This window comes from Cryptomeria japonica, chromosome 5 (assembly GCF_030272615.1).
Source record: "Cryptomeria japonica chromosome 5, Sugi_1.0, whole genome shotgun sequence".
Taxonomy (NCBI): domain Eukaryota; kingdom Viridiplantae; phylum Streptophyta; class Pinopsida; order Cupressales; family Cupressaceae; genus Cryptomeria; species Cryptomeria japonica.
In genome coordinates this window covers 728,121,500-728,135,163 of record NC_081409.1, presented here as the reverse complement: position 1 = coordinate 728,135,163, position 13,664 = coordinate 728,121,500, and the positions used below count along the sequence as shown (strand labels likewise).

Here is a 13,664-nt window from a genome sequence, read left to right as displayed (position 1 = left end):
TTTATTTTGTACCTATTACTTGCTATAATGCTCATGATGAAAACTTTGCTTTCTTCTCTTCTTACTTCAAACAAAATCAATATCTTTCATAGATATGTCTCAAGACAAATGATAGCAACAAAGTCATTAAAGCTTGTTGCAGTCAGTGCAATCTTTCTAGCATACAAATATGAAGACACCTCCATCAGATTAAAATCTAAGTGTCTTCAAGCCAATTGATGATAAACTTATATTCATATTTCACTGCTCACAATCTTCGTATTCTAATATAGGTTTTCTTTCGATTTTTAGTTGCAGATGCTATCCTCCTTTCTCATTAAATAATGCATCATCAAATAAACTATGCTCAAATACCCACCTCCATTACAAACACCTGCACCAAATGCACAGGTCAGTTTACCATTATAAATTAATACATTATTGCATCCATTCAAAATTTAAAAACAACATATATATTCTTTATTTTGTGCTTAATCATTACTCTTAAATTACTGGTAATTAAAAATCTGCTTTGTGCTATATCTACTTCACAGAAGTTCTCAGTTAGTTACATGTAATTAACCTCTTACAAATCTTCAAAGTGCCATAAATGTTCTCCTTTTGTCCCTCTTCATTAAACCCTCAACATGCCATTGCAATATAACCTGAAAAAAGGTATATCAAATCTTCTATTATAAGTTACTTATACAATGTCTTAGAAAATGGATTTTATTAGTTGCACCTGCATTACATTGTTTCCACATTTTCATTATATTTACAAGTAAAGCAAAATCATAACCCAATCTATTATCATGAACAAATATTAATTAGTAAACTTAGATTGAAATTTGATTGCTTAGTATCCTTGTATTATAGTGCAGGGTTTCTTTGAATTTTTTTGTTGTTGCAGATGGTATCCTTCTTTGTCATTAAATTATGCCTCATGGAATACACTATGCTATAATACACCACATCATGAAAAGGATCCACAAAAAGTTGTAATGATATATTGATCTACAAAATGGGCAAAAATGCCTACAACCTTTCAACATGTACAACAGAGCCTTCCAAGTCAATCAAAACTTTCAAAGATAAGAAAATGAAAAAAAGATAGGCTCAACACCCCCTTTTGTTTGCATATTCTATGTATCTTGTATGTATTTTCTAGATTTGATTGTGTGGGAATTTTTTTTGACCATCAACGTTTTGAATCACACTCCGTGATTCATCATCAGAATGCAAGAGAGTTCAAGGAGTTGAAAAGTTGCATTATCTTTCAACTCCTTGAACTCTCTTGCATCTCGATAATGAATCACAGAGTGTGATTCGAAATGTTGATGGTCAAAAATTTCTCACACAATCAAATCCAGAAACTGCATACAAGATTTGAATAGATTGTGGAAATCTTGTAGCTTTGATATTCTATGCATGTTCAGCAAACAGAGAAAACTAAGGACATTGGGAAAAATATAGGAAGAAAGGAAATGATGGTAATGACACCAAAGCTTTAAGCATGTACAAAAGTTATTTTGTTAATAAATTTGTAAGCATGTACAAAAGTTATTTTGATAATAAATTTGTAAGTTCAAGGACTTAGTGTTCATTACATTGTTTTCTACAAGTGTAAAAATTTGTCCTCTTCTCGCTATGATGCAATTGTGCAATAAATTTTCATTTATTCACTTGACCTTTATTTTCAATAAAAATGATACAAATCAGGTCTTTTGCTTCCTCTAGCAATCTTTCAAAATGACATTGTTTCACACTTTTATTCTATTTTGACTACTACACATACAGAAAACAACCAATACAAATGATAATTGGAAACAAATATTCAATGCAAGTAAATAATAATGCACCTAAAAATGCTAATAATGCTACATATATCCTGCTCACAGTAGGACAACATAATATTACAACTCTACTAATCTCGTCAATGCATAAATTGGTCTGCATTTTCAATCTATGTACCAAACAATAGACCTTGTGACCAAAACATTAACCACTTCCCATAAAACTCCATTCAACATTTCAACACACTTTCCCACATTCTCCGCCTTCCACCATCTACCAACACAACATTGGTAGAAACAATGATGCTTTGCATGTCTTGTTTAAAATGCTGATTACTTATTAATTAATTCTTACCTCTGTTTAAACTTAATAATAACTATATGGTGCAAATAATTTTTGCACAACCAACTATCATATTACTATGTTTATCACTTTGAAGATTAAAATATAAACTATTTTAGAAAATCTTGTCTTTATAGATTATCGTAATAAATTTTTAGTAGTGGGAGTAGTAATCGAATGAAATGGATGTTGCGTGTCTAAAATTATGTTTTGCGGTCTGCGGCATTTTCGACGCAAATCACATCATTTTGGTGTGTCTGCTATACTTTTATGCCATCTTTGAATGGTAGTAAAATCACACAATCAAATCTAGAAACTGCATGGTGTCTCCTATACTTTTATGCCATTCAAACACCGTACTCTCTTCACCCATCGTTATGTATGGGTGAATTCAATAGTGAAAACAATCTAGGTATCCATAAATATTCAAGCCAACGTCTTTCCTCCACCTTAATTTGCTTTTTTATTTCATTTTTACGAACTTCCTTTCCTCTGTAATAACTGTATCGGATCCCCGCAGTTACAGCGGACTTTTCTTGCGTTCCCTGTGATTTTTTTAGCGCATTCTTGTAGGCAAGCAGAAAAATTAAGAACAGGATGAATAGTGAACTCTTCCTTGCTTTGGAAGCTGGTGATTTTACTACCATTCAAAGATTACATGAGCACAATTCGGATGATTTTACAACACAGATGCAATCACCTTCACACGTTCACTCAATAAGGAATCTCTTTACTTCGCATATTGTTTTATCATCAACATGTTTTTCTTTTCATATCACATACATATCGCCGACAACAAACAATTCAAGTGAATGTCCTTAAATAGAGTCGTCCAAATGAATCAAACAAATGCATATGGTTAGTATAGTTAGGGAGTTGCAACCAATCATCTAACCGCTGCCAATTATCCCAACTCCTTTCTCATTGTACCTTCTTATTTTTCAGTATGGTGACTGCCTACATTAATAGGAGATGGACTCTAAAGAACCATTGAAAGTCTGTATAACATATAATCAATGCATCGATCAATGAAAAATGTAATATTGTCAAAAGGAAGCTGATCAACCAATCAAACATAAACATTTCAGTCATTTTTCTAAAAATAATCATTCTTGTGCGTTTGAGCCAAAACTTTCTGTGCATTATTACTTATGATCTAACATTACAATGCTTTTTGTGTATTCATTTTGAATCTATTCACAGATTCCAATCAAGAATAAAACCCCAAAAAACCAAAAAATGATGTGTAATACAAGTTACTTCAACGACTCATAATGCCGATACCACTTCATAAAAAATTAAAAGAGTGTTATTCGACTATGCAATCCAAACAACAGGATCATGTATCACTGGTAAATGTTTCTATATCTGATCAAAATCTGATGAATGCATACAAACTGTATATTCATTTGACATCAATGACAAACTATTGTAACACCATTGGTAATGATTCTGCTAATACTTCTAAATTGGTAATGCTGCTACTATTGCTAATACTAGTTCTGCTATTTCTATTCGTAATATTGATGTTTGTCTTTGATATTATTGACCCACCTTTGTCTTCGGGTCAGCATTGTTCTGATTGTATAAATGAATCTATTTGGACAATTGTTTAACTTCAAAAATGTCACCTAAGGATAGGATGGTTGACAAGAAGTTTCAAAGTTCAGTTTTAAAACAAGATGTAATCTATTTGGCTCCAACTATGCTGTTTGGCTGGTTGCCCTGTTTTGTTATCCTTGTGTCTGAATGTTTCAGTTTTGGTTTGATGGTTAATGTTAGATCTATAACGAGTTAGGTCCCTTCCGTACTTTATTTAAAAATATTTATATCAATATCAAAACATTAAAAATATGTAGGTCTATATGTCAAATATTTTTATAAAGATCAAACAAATAATTTGTAATACATAATATATATAATGTAAATTTATAATTGTCTCTACAATTGACCAGGAAATATAGACTAAAGTAGAGTGTTAACCTCTATCCATTCACCACCATTTCAAGATATTCTAGAGTCATATCTCAAATAAATTGTAGATCAATCAAATGTTAGTTTTAATATCATAAATTTGTATGTAAGAACTGAGTGAAGTGCATGTGTAATAAACACATTAAACATAATTAACTATAATTTTATAGTGATTGCACATGTTTCAACAAAGTGCCTATAATTGAATGATAATAATACACATTTTCTTTAAAATATCTATAATTGTATTGAAATAACACTTTTTTCAATAAAATAGCTCTCTTGATTTACTAATTTCATTTGTAAACACATTGCAACTTTTCCTTAAGTGCCTATACTATAATTTCATATTACAAAACTCCTTTCCCTTAATCTAATATAGCTTAATTGATGGTGAAACCACCCAATACCCTTAATTAATATAAAAAACTAGATGATTGAATGATAATATTAAAAAATAAATATGCAAAAGTGATAGATGATTGGATCCAATTTAAAAGTTGCCTGTATAATTTATCCATGTGATGAGGACCAAAACTAGATTAATCAACATGGTAATATATTGTTGTTGGATATCAAAATTTTATACCAAGGAGATCTAGTGCTATAGACATGTAAATAGAATCAAATTTGGGTGAAAGTATATTCTTTTAAAATCTTAGAAATTTTTTTTTATAAATTAGTGACAAATTTTCATTAAAATATTCCTTTCTTTGTTCATGGAAATCAATTGAGACATCTGAATAGTTAAATTAAATATACATTTTAGTAAAAAGCTCTTACATAATCCGTTAAGAATCAAAATAAACTTTATATATTTAAATAGAAACAAATTATACTTATACCCTATTTGAATAATTGTATATAATATTGTTGTTTTGTTATTTCATGCACAATATAATTTCTTACTTTAATATAATTCTAACATTAATATAACAGAATATTTGCAAATAATAGACATCACCTAGAGAATGTCCCTCCACGTTTCCTCCACTGTCTCCAAGACGTTTCCTCACTAGGGGTCATTTCTCAGAAGTTTCTTGTGTTAGAAATGCCAAATGGGACTCCCAAACGTCCCTAAGACTCCAAAACGTCCCTCAACCTTGGAGGGGACTTGCAAATTGACTTGCAGTATTTTAGTATTGATTGGTATGGTTGAGCATCTTAGGCTATTTGGCATTGTTTGGGGCGAACATGGTTGCATAGAGTGAGTTTTAGGAGGCTTTAAGGGGTTGTTTGGACCTACAATGGTGATATTTCAGACTTGCAACATAGTTTCCAACTATATCAAACCTGCATTGTTTTGTATACAATAATTTAAATTCAAAATGTCATGAGTAGGCACAACTTCAGGATTTGGTACAAGAAGTACAATAAATGTGGTCACACATGAATTATCTTAGAATTGAGAGCCTGTGAGGAGGATTATTCGAATAATTAGAGATATGATGCAGGTGTTAGAAGTAACAAGTACTCTGAGAGGGGGAGGGGGTGAATCAGAGTACACTAAATCTTTAAATTCATAAGAACAATACTAAGATGGCCACAAAAACAGAAAACTAAGAGTCCATTTGAAAAACTTGCATCAACATGTGAATGAAAAAAAAACATAAGAGAAAATGGAATAAGTGTATTAGAGTACTAAAAATAACTAAGAAACCAACACCATGACACAGTTTTTGTGCTGAGTGAAAACCCTCGAAATCCAACTAGATTTCATCATAGGGAAAAAAACACTCCAATCCTTTTATTAATCTTAAACACCAACCAATACGTCCAATTTAGCAGCCCTGCTGCAAGGAGCTTCAACCCCTATCCTTTTCAATAGTTTTTGAGTGGATTCATAATGATATATTTTCAATCTGTTTTGCAACTATTTTATCATGAACCTTTATTACAAAGCAAAAAATATGATATCTAGTAAGTCCGCCAACATCAGAGATCTCAAAATAAATAATATAGCATTTCTTTCTTTCCACTAAAAATATGATATCTAGTAAGTCCGCCAAAATATGATACATATAAATGTATCCAAAGCATTAACTGAACCAGACAGTTAACCACTACTCTTAAAAACAAACTGATTTTGAGTTTATTGATCAGACCACCACCCATGTAGGGTTTAATTTTAATATCAACTTCTCAATAAATCCTATCCAAAAAGAACCCTTTCATAAGAATACAAATGCTTGATATGTACCCACAATATCACTGAAAAACCTTGATTAAAAACTAGAGGGTGAATAATAAAATCTTCTAAAGTAACCCTCGTATAGGGTAACCAACTAAAACAATCTTTATAACTACTTTGATAAATCTCTAAAAATTTCTCGAATCATCCTACAAAACCATTTGATATAATCATAGTAACAAACTCATAAAGGGTTAACAAGAATCTGCAATATGATTCCAATAACTACCTTTGAATCTGTAAAAATGAAACCCTTAACCTTTTGTCAAATCGTTTAAACAAAAAAAATAGTTACTATGCTTCTATAGTGCTGGAAAATGAGGAAAGGACAAATAGTTATATGCAAATGAACCATTAAAAAACTTGCTTCATATTTCCTTTCGACACTTATCATTTCTCCTCAAAATGAAATTACTGTGTGCATACCTGTGATTAGAGAAAACGATAAGATTACCAGCAGTGAGCATGTGTAGAGATCTAATTGAAGAAGTCTTTATCCTTGACAAGAAACCCATCAATGTCCAGAGCAAAGATGGGAGCAAGAAATAGTAGAAACACATAACCATCAAAGCATTCTCCTAGTTCTAAATCACCAAGCAAGTTCAGCTGAAAGTGGTAAAACAACAAGGGCTTTGGCAGTGAAAAGAAAGTATCAACAAAATAAACTGAGCTTTCTTTGAAGTTCGGAATATCCCAAATCATAATAGATTTCCTTTTGACATCCGGGATGAACTCATAATGCTAGCCACGTGAGTTAAAAGTAAACTAACTCAAGTCAAACTCAACCATGATCTATCATTGAGTTAAAGTGTGAAATAGGCTAAAATAATGATTGACATGACGTGGCAAATAAAACCCACATACTACCACCGAAGAGCCTTGTCATCAAGGACAAATAGAAAAGTCAACAAACTCCCCCTTTGTCCTTGATGGCAAAAACATAGCCACCATTGAACAGAGGGATAGAAGTATATCAACCATATCATGTAATCCAGACTTGGGAATCAAATACTCACCAAATTATTAAGTGAACCATAAGCACTTTTGACATACTGAAGCAGTTTGATGTACAAGTGCAAAATATATTGCCGAAAGAACTGAAAAATCAAACTGACAACCAAGATATCATTGTCAAGAATCAGAATCAGAAAACCAAGTTGTAACCAATCCGAACCAATAGAACATTGAAACTGTGTAAATCTGAAACAGTAGATATGAGTGAGCAATCTGACCATCAACCTCTGAACCAAAGCATCTGTGTATAAATCTAAAACAGTAGATATGAGCAACAGAACCATCATGACAAGCATTCTCCCCCTTTTTGTCAGCAAGGACAAAGAGGGCCTAGGTGGGAGCATGGTGAGAAGCTCCCCCATACTAGAGAAATCAGGTTGAAATAAAGGATTGAGAGTAAACGCCCAATCGATCACGCAACCACATGAATTTATCCTTTGGTAAATTTTTGGTAAAAATGTCTGCAACTTGTGCCTGGCAGGAAACATGAACAAGAATGATTTCATTTGCAGTCACTTGATCATGTAAAAATTACAATTTAAGTGCAACATGTTTGGTACGGGAATGCATCACAGGATTTTTTGAAATTTGAATAGCACCGGTATTGTCACAGAATATAGTCATAGGTTTTGATATCACAACACCCAGATCTGCCAACTGATAAGACATCCAAAGCATTTGAGTACAACAAGCTGTGGCAGCAATGTACTTAGATTCAGCTGTGGACAAAGTGACATAGTCTTGCTTCTTGCTGTGCCAAGAAACCAACCGGTCACCAAGGAAGAAAGCTGCACCACTAGTACTGCATTGATCATCAACACAGCCTCCCCAGTCAGCATCAGTATACCCTATCAATGTAAAATCACCATGTTTTGGATACCATAAACCAAAGTCCAGAGTACCTTGGATATATTTAAAAATTCGTGTTACGGCATTTAGATGAGATTGTCTAGGGGCAGACTGATAGCATGAGACCAAACAAACTACTTGCATTAAGTCAGGTCTATAAGTAGTAAGATAGAGCAAGCTTCCCACCATAGACCGATATTTACTTTGATCAACAAGTGGAGAATCATCAACCTTAACCAACTTACACCCAGTTTCCATAGGTGTACCAACATGAGTACACTGGTCCATCTGAAACCTTTTTAACATCTCTTTTGCATATTTAGTTTGTGAAATAAAATGTCCATGTTCTAGTTGTGATACTTGGATACCCAAGAAAAAATATAAAGGTCCTAGCATTGACATTTCAAATTCAGATTCCATAATAGTTGAAAAACTCTATGATAATTCATCATTTGTAGATCCAAATATGATATCATCTACGTAGATTTCAATAGCCAGAAGATCATCACTAACAACTTTAGTATATAATGTACTATCAACACTGCCTTTAGTAAAACATTTAGAAATCAAATGTGAATCAAGTCTAGAATACCAAGCACGTGGTGCTTGTTTCAAGCCATAAAGTGCTTTCTTTAATTTGTAAACATGATCTATATAATCAGAAGATTCAAAACCTTCTGGTTGCTCCATATATACCTCTTCTTCTAAATATCCATTAAAAAATGTTGTTTTAACATCCATCTGGTACACTGTCAATTCCTTAAATGAGGCATATGCAAGAAACATTCTAATGGATTCTAAACGAGCTACAGGAGCAAAAGTTTCCCCAAAATATATCCCTTCTTGTTGAGCATACCCTTTGCACACAAATCTAGCTTTGTTTCTAATAACTTTTCCTGATTCATCTAACTTATTCCTGAAAATCCATCCCCAATTACATTTTTGTCATCTGGACGAGGAACAAGTTCCCATGTTTTATTTTTCTCAATTTGATTAATTTCATCTTTCATTGCATTTAACCAGGATTGATCTTTTAAGGCTTCAGAAACATTTTGTGGTTCAAAATCTGTTAAAAGACAAAAATGCTTAGCAATCTGAGCTTGTTCTATTTGTTTTGCCTTTCTACGAGTTATTATACCAGCATCTTTATCACCAATCACAAGTGTTTCAGGATGTCGTTTAGCAATTATCTTGGAAGGTGTTTTCTGAGGTATATCTTCCTTAAAATTAGGAACTTCCTCTTGTTTACTTGAGCTGGTTTCATCTACTTTGGTAACAACTGGTTCATTTGATGTTGAGGCATTGCCAGCTTCTAAATTAGATTCCTCATCAACATCTTGAATCTGATTTTTCATCACATTCTGATTTTCATTGAATACTACATTAACAAATTCAACAATTTTATTCAAGAATTTATTAAAACACTTGTATGCTTTGCTATTTGAAGAATAACCTAAGAAAATTCCTTCATCAGATTTAGCATGGAAACTATCAAGATTTTCAAAATCATTCTTGATAAAACATTGACAACCAAAGATTCTAAAATGCTTAATAGATGTTGTTTTTCCATACCAAAGTTCATAAGGAGTGCAAGTTGTTCTTATTCTGATTTGTACTTTGTTTAATATATACACAGCTGTATGAACAACTTCTTTCCAATATTTATCAGATAGATTAGATTCATTAAGCATAGTTCTTGCCATTTCTTTTACAGTTCTGTTTTTTCTTTCAACTACCCCATTTTGTTGGGGAGTCCGAGGAGCAGAGTATTGTCTTTTAATCCCATGATTTTCACAATACTCAACAAAATCTTGAGAAGTGAACTCACCTCCCTTATCTGATCTTAGGCATTTTAGTTTCAAATCAGACTCTTTTTCAACCATTTTTCTAAATATTTTAAACCTATCAAAAGCCTCTGACTTATGCTTGAGAAAGGTTACCCATCCCATTTTGGTGTAGTCATCTACGAACAACATAAAATATTTTTCACCATTCAGTGACTGTGTTTTCGTAGGACCACACAAATCTATGTGAACTAATTCTAGTGGCCTTGAGGACAGAAACTCCTTAGATTTGAAAGATGACTTAGTTTGTTTGCCTTTTACACATTCACTGCAAACAGAGTTTGTAGGTCTACTAATCAGAGGTAGACCTCAAACATTTTCATTTTTGCTGATTCTGACCATGTTATCAAAATTAACATGACCAAATCTCTTATGCCATAACCAATTTTCATCTATATAACTCATAAGACACATGCCTGCACTTTGTTCTTGATTTTTGGAGTCTGACAAATGATACAAATTAACAGGTGTTCTAAAACCATTTGCTATTATTTTCCCTGACTTTTCTTTAATCACACATCCATAAGAATTAAACACAACTTGACGTCCACTATCACAAATCTGACTAATGCTTAGCAAGTTATACTTTAATCCTTCAACATAATAGACATCATTTATAGGAGTGTCTTTGTTTATCATGACTGTTCCCATTCCAGTAATGTATAGACTTGTATTGTCACCAAATTTAACAAAACCTCTTGGATGATTTTCTAAGGCTGAAAACTTGTTTTTGTCTCCTATCATATGATGAGAACATCCACTGTCCAAAACCCAAATAGAAGATTTGGTAGATATTAGAGCTGTTTGAACAAGCATAGATTGTTCAAGTTTGGGTCTCCACATTTTTGCAGGTTTTTGTAACTTTTTATAGTACTTAGAAGTGTGACCATATTGATAACATGTAAAACATCTTATGTCTCTGACAAAACCAAAAGACTATTTATGACCAAAAATAGGAACTCTAGCAAATCTGCAAGTATTTACTTTATGCCCAAATAGATTACAAAAACGACAATAGCCATGGAAAAATCTGTTATTTGGAAACTGATTTCTGTTTGTTGTTATAGAATTCTGATGTGAAGTTTCACCTTTTTCAGTAGAATGTTGTTGTTTTTCAAGAGTGTATACTTGTTTTTGCAGTGTACTAATTTCTTGTTCTTTTCTTTCAATAAGACTTCTCTGAGTTTCAATAACCTTGTTTGCATTAACTATATCAAGTTGTAAGATCTGATTGGAATCTTTATAAGAAATTACAAGTTTCTTAATTCTTTTTACTTCTTGAAGAGCACAAAGAAGCTCTTCTTTGAGATTTACATCTTCTATTTCAACTTCAGAATCTAGTTCAGATTTTACTGCAACTGGTTTTTCAAATTCAACTTTTGTCATAAATAGTGTTTCATAGCCATCATCATTTGACTCATCAGCTTCATCTTTAGTCTCTTCTTTTGACATAAGACTCTTCTTTTTAAAATTGTTCAACCTTTTATTAGGATTCCAAGGTTTTTTAAACGATTTTTCAGATTTATCCTCATCTTTACTTAGATCTAAATACGAACATTTTGCTGCAAAGTGTCCAGTTTTACCACAGCCAAAACATTTAAACTTTCCTTGAAACTTCTTCATGAGTTTCCTAACCAGTAAAGTTTCAAAAACATCAGATAATTCAGACTCACACTCTTCCTGTTTCTCAATTTTAAAAGTTGTTTCCTTAGAGGTAGAAGGGGTATTACCAATTCTCATTTCATAAGCAGTAAGTGTACTTTGAAGCTGATGCACAGTCATTTTAGAGAATTTTTTTTTTCTTCAAGAGCAGATATCTTAGTTTCAAATTTTGGTAATAATGTTCTAATTACTTTTGTAACCACATCATGTTCATCAATTTCTTCACCAAGACCCTTTCGGGCATTTACAACTTCATCAATACGAAGAAAATAACTTGCCACTGACTCATCATTATTCATTTTCAAATCGTCAAACTGAGTTTTTAACGTAATCAATTTTGATTCTTTAACGTTTTCATTACCTTGATAAATGGATTCAAGATTTGTCCATACCTCATTGGCTGATTTGAAGTACATTACTTTAACAAATACTTCTTTTGATAACCCACATAGAATTGCAAAGCGAGCTCTCTTATCCAATTCATATTTTGTCTTTTCATTTGCATCAGTAGGTACAATAGATGGTACATCATACTTGTTAGATACAACTTCCCACATTCTGACATCCAAAGAATGAATAAATGCTTCCATTCTAACTTGCCAAAAAATGTAATCTGTGCCATCAAATAAAGGAGCTCTAGTGAGTAAGGCACCTTCGGCTTGAGACATGACAACTTCCAAAATAACCAGGATCAATCCTAGGACAAACGTATGAGGACCCTACGCTCTGATACCAATTGTTGGAAGTAATGAGTACTCTGAGAGGGGGAGGGGGTGAATCAGAGTACACTAAATCTTTAAATTCATAAGAACAATACTAAGATGGCCACAAAAACTGAAAACTAAGAGTCCATTTGGAAAACTTGCATCAACATGTGACTGAAAAAAAAAACATAAGAGAAAATGGAATAACTATATCAGAGTACTAAACATAACTAAGAAACCAACACCATGACATAGTTTTTGTGCTGAGTGAAAACCCTCGAAATCCAACTAGATTTCATCATAGGGAAAAAAACACTCCAATCCTTTTATTAATCTTAAACACCAACCAATACATCCAATTTAGTAGCCCTGCTGCAAGGAGCTTCAACCCCTATCCTTTTCAATAGTTTTTGAGTGGATTCATAATGATATATTTTCAATCTGTTTTGCAACTACTTTATCATGAACCTTTATTACAAAGCAAAAATATGATATCCAGTAAGTCCGCCAACATTAGAGATCTCAAAATAAATAATACAACTTTTCTTTCTTTCCACTAAAAACACACTTCAGCTTCACCTACATTTACATATATATATATCCCCTTCTTTAGAAATTGATACATACATATAAATGTATCCAAAGCATTAACTGAACCAGACAGTTAACCACTGCTCTTAAAAACAAACTGATTTTGAGTTTATTGATCAGACCACCACCCATGTAGGGTTTAATTTTAATATCAACTTCTCAATAAATCCTATCCAAAAAGAACCCTTTCATAAGAATACAAATGCTTGATATGTACCCACAATATCACTGAAAAACCTTGATTAAAAACCGGAGGGTGAATAATAAAATCTTCTAAAGTAACCCTCGTATAGGGTAACCAACTAAAACAATCTTTATAACTGCTTTGATAAATCTCTAAAAGTTTCTCGAATCATCCTGCAAAACCACTTGATATAATCATAGTAACAAACCCATAAAGGGTTAACAAGAATCTGCAATATGATTCCAATAACTACCTTTGAATCTGTAAAAATGAAACCCTTAACCTTTTGTCAAATCGTTTAAACAAAAAAAAATAGTTACTATGCTTCTACAGTGCTGGAAAATGAGGAAAGGACAAATAGTTATATGCAACTGAACCATTAAAAAACTTGCTTCATATTTCCTTTTGACACTTATCATTTCTCCACAAAATGAAATTACTATGTGCATACCTGTGATTAGAGAAAACGATAAGATTACCAGTAGTGAGCATGTGTAGAGATCTAATTTAAGAAGTCTTTATCCTTGACAAGAAAC

The 13,664-nt window shown here is 32.4% G+C and overlaps 1 protein-coding gene across 1 annotated transcript; it reads right to left on the bottom strand.

Annotated features, from left to right (window-relative positions):
* Positions 1 to 7,666: 7,666 nt before the first annotated feature.
* On the bottom strand, positions 7,667 to 12,239 carry LOC131064953 (uncharacterized). The gene is made up of 5 exons (XM_059220926.1): positions 11,841 to 12,239; positions 11,076 to 11,754; positions 9,282 to 9,521; positions 7,934 to 8,142; positions 7,667 to 7,768 (listed from the first exon to the last, which is right to left on the bottom strand). Exons 1-5 carry the CDS (start codon positions 12,237 to 12,239, stop codon positions 7,667 to 7,669), a joined length of 1,629 nt encoding a protein of 542 aa, XP_059076909.1.
* Between the last annotated feature and the right edge of the window lie 1,425 nt (positions 12,240 to 13,664).

Excerpts from the sequence above, each read along its gene's own strand:
- LOC131064953 (XM_059220926.1), bottom strand. The coding sequence starts at position 12,239 with ATGGAAGCATTTATTCATTCTTTGGATGTCAGAATGTGGGAAGTTGTA. Across the intron at positions 11,755-11,840 it reads AACATGATGTGGTTACAAAA|CTTCAAAGTACACTTACTGC; the intron begins GTAATTAGAACA and ends ACTGTGCATCAG. Across the intron at positions 8,143-9,281 it reads GATTGGTGATAAAGATGCTG|GGTATACTGATGCTGACTGG; the intron begins GTATAATAACTC and ends TTACATTGATAG.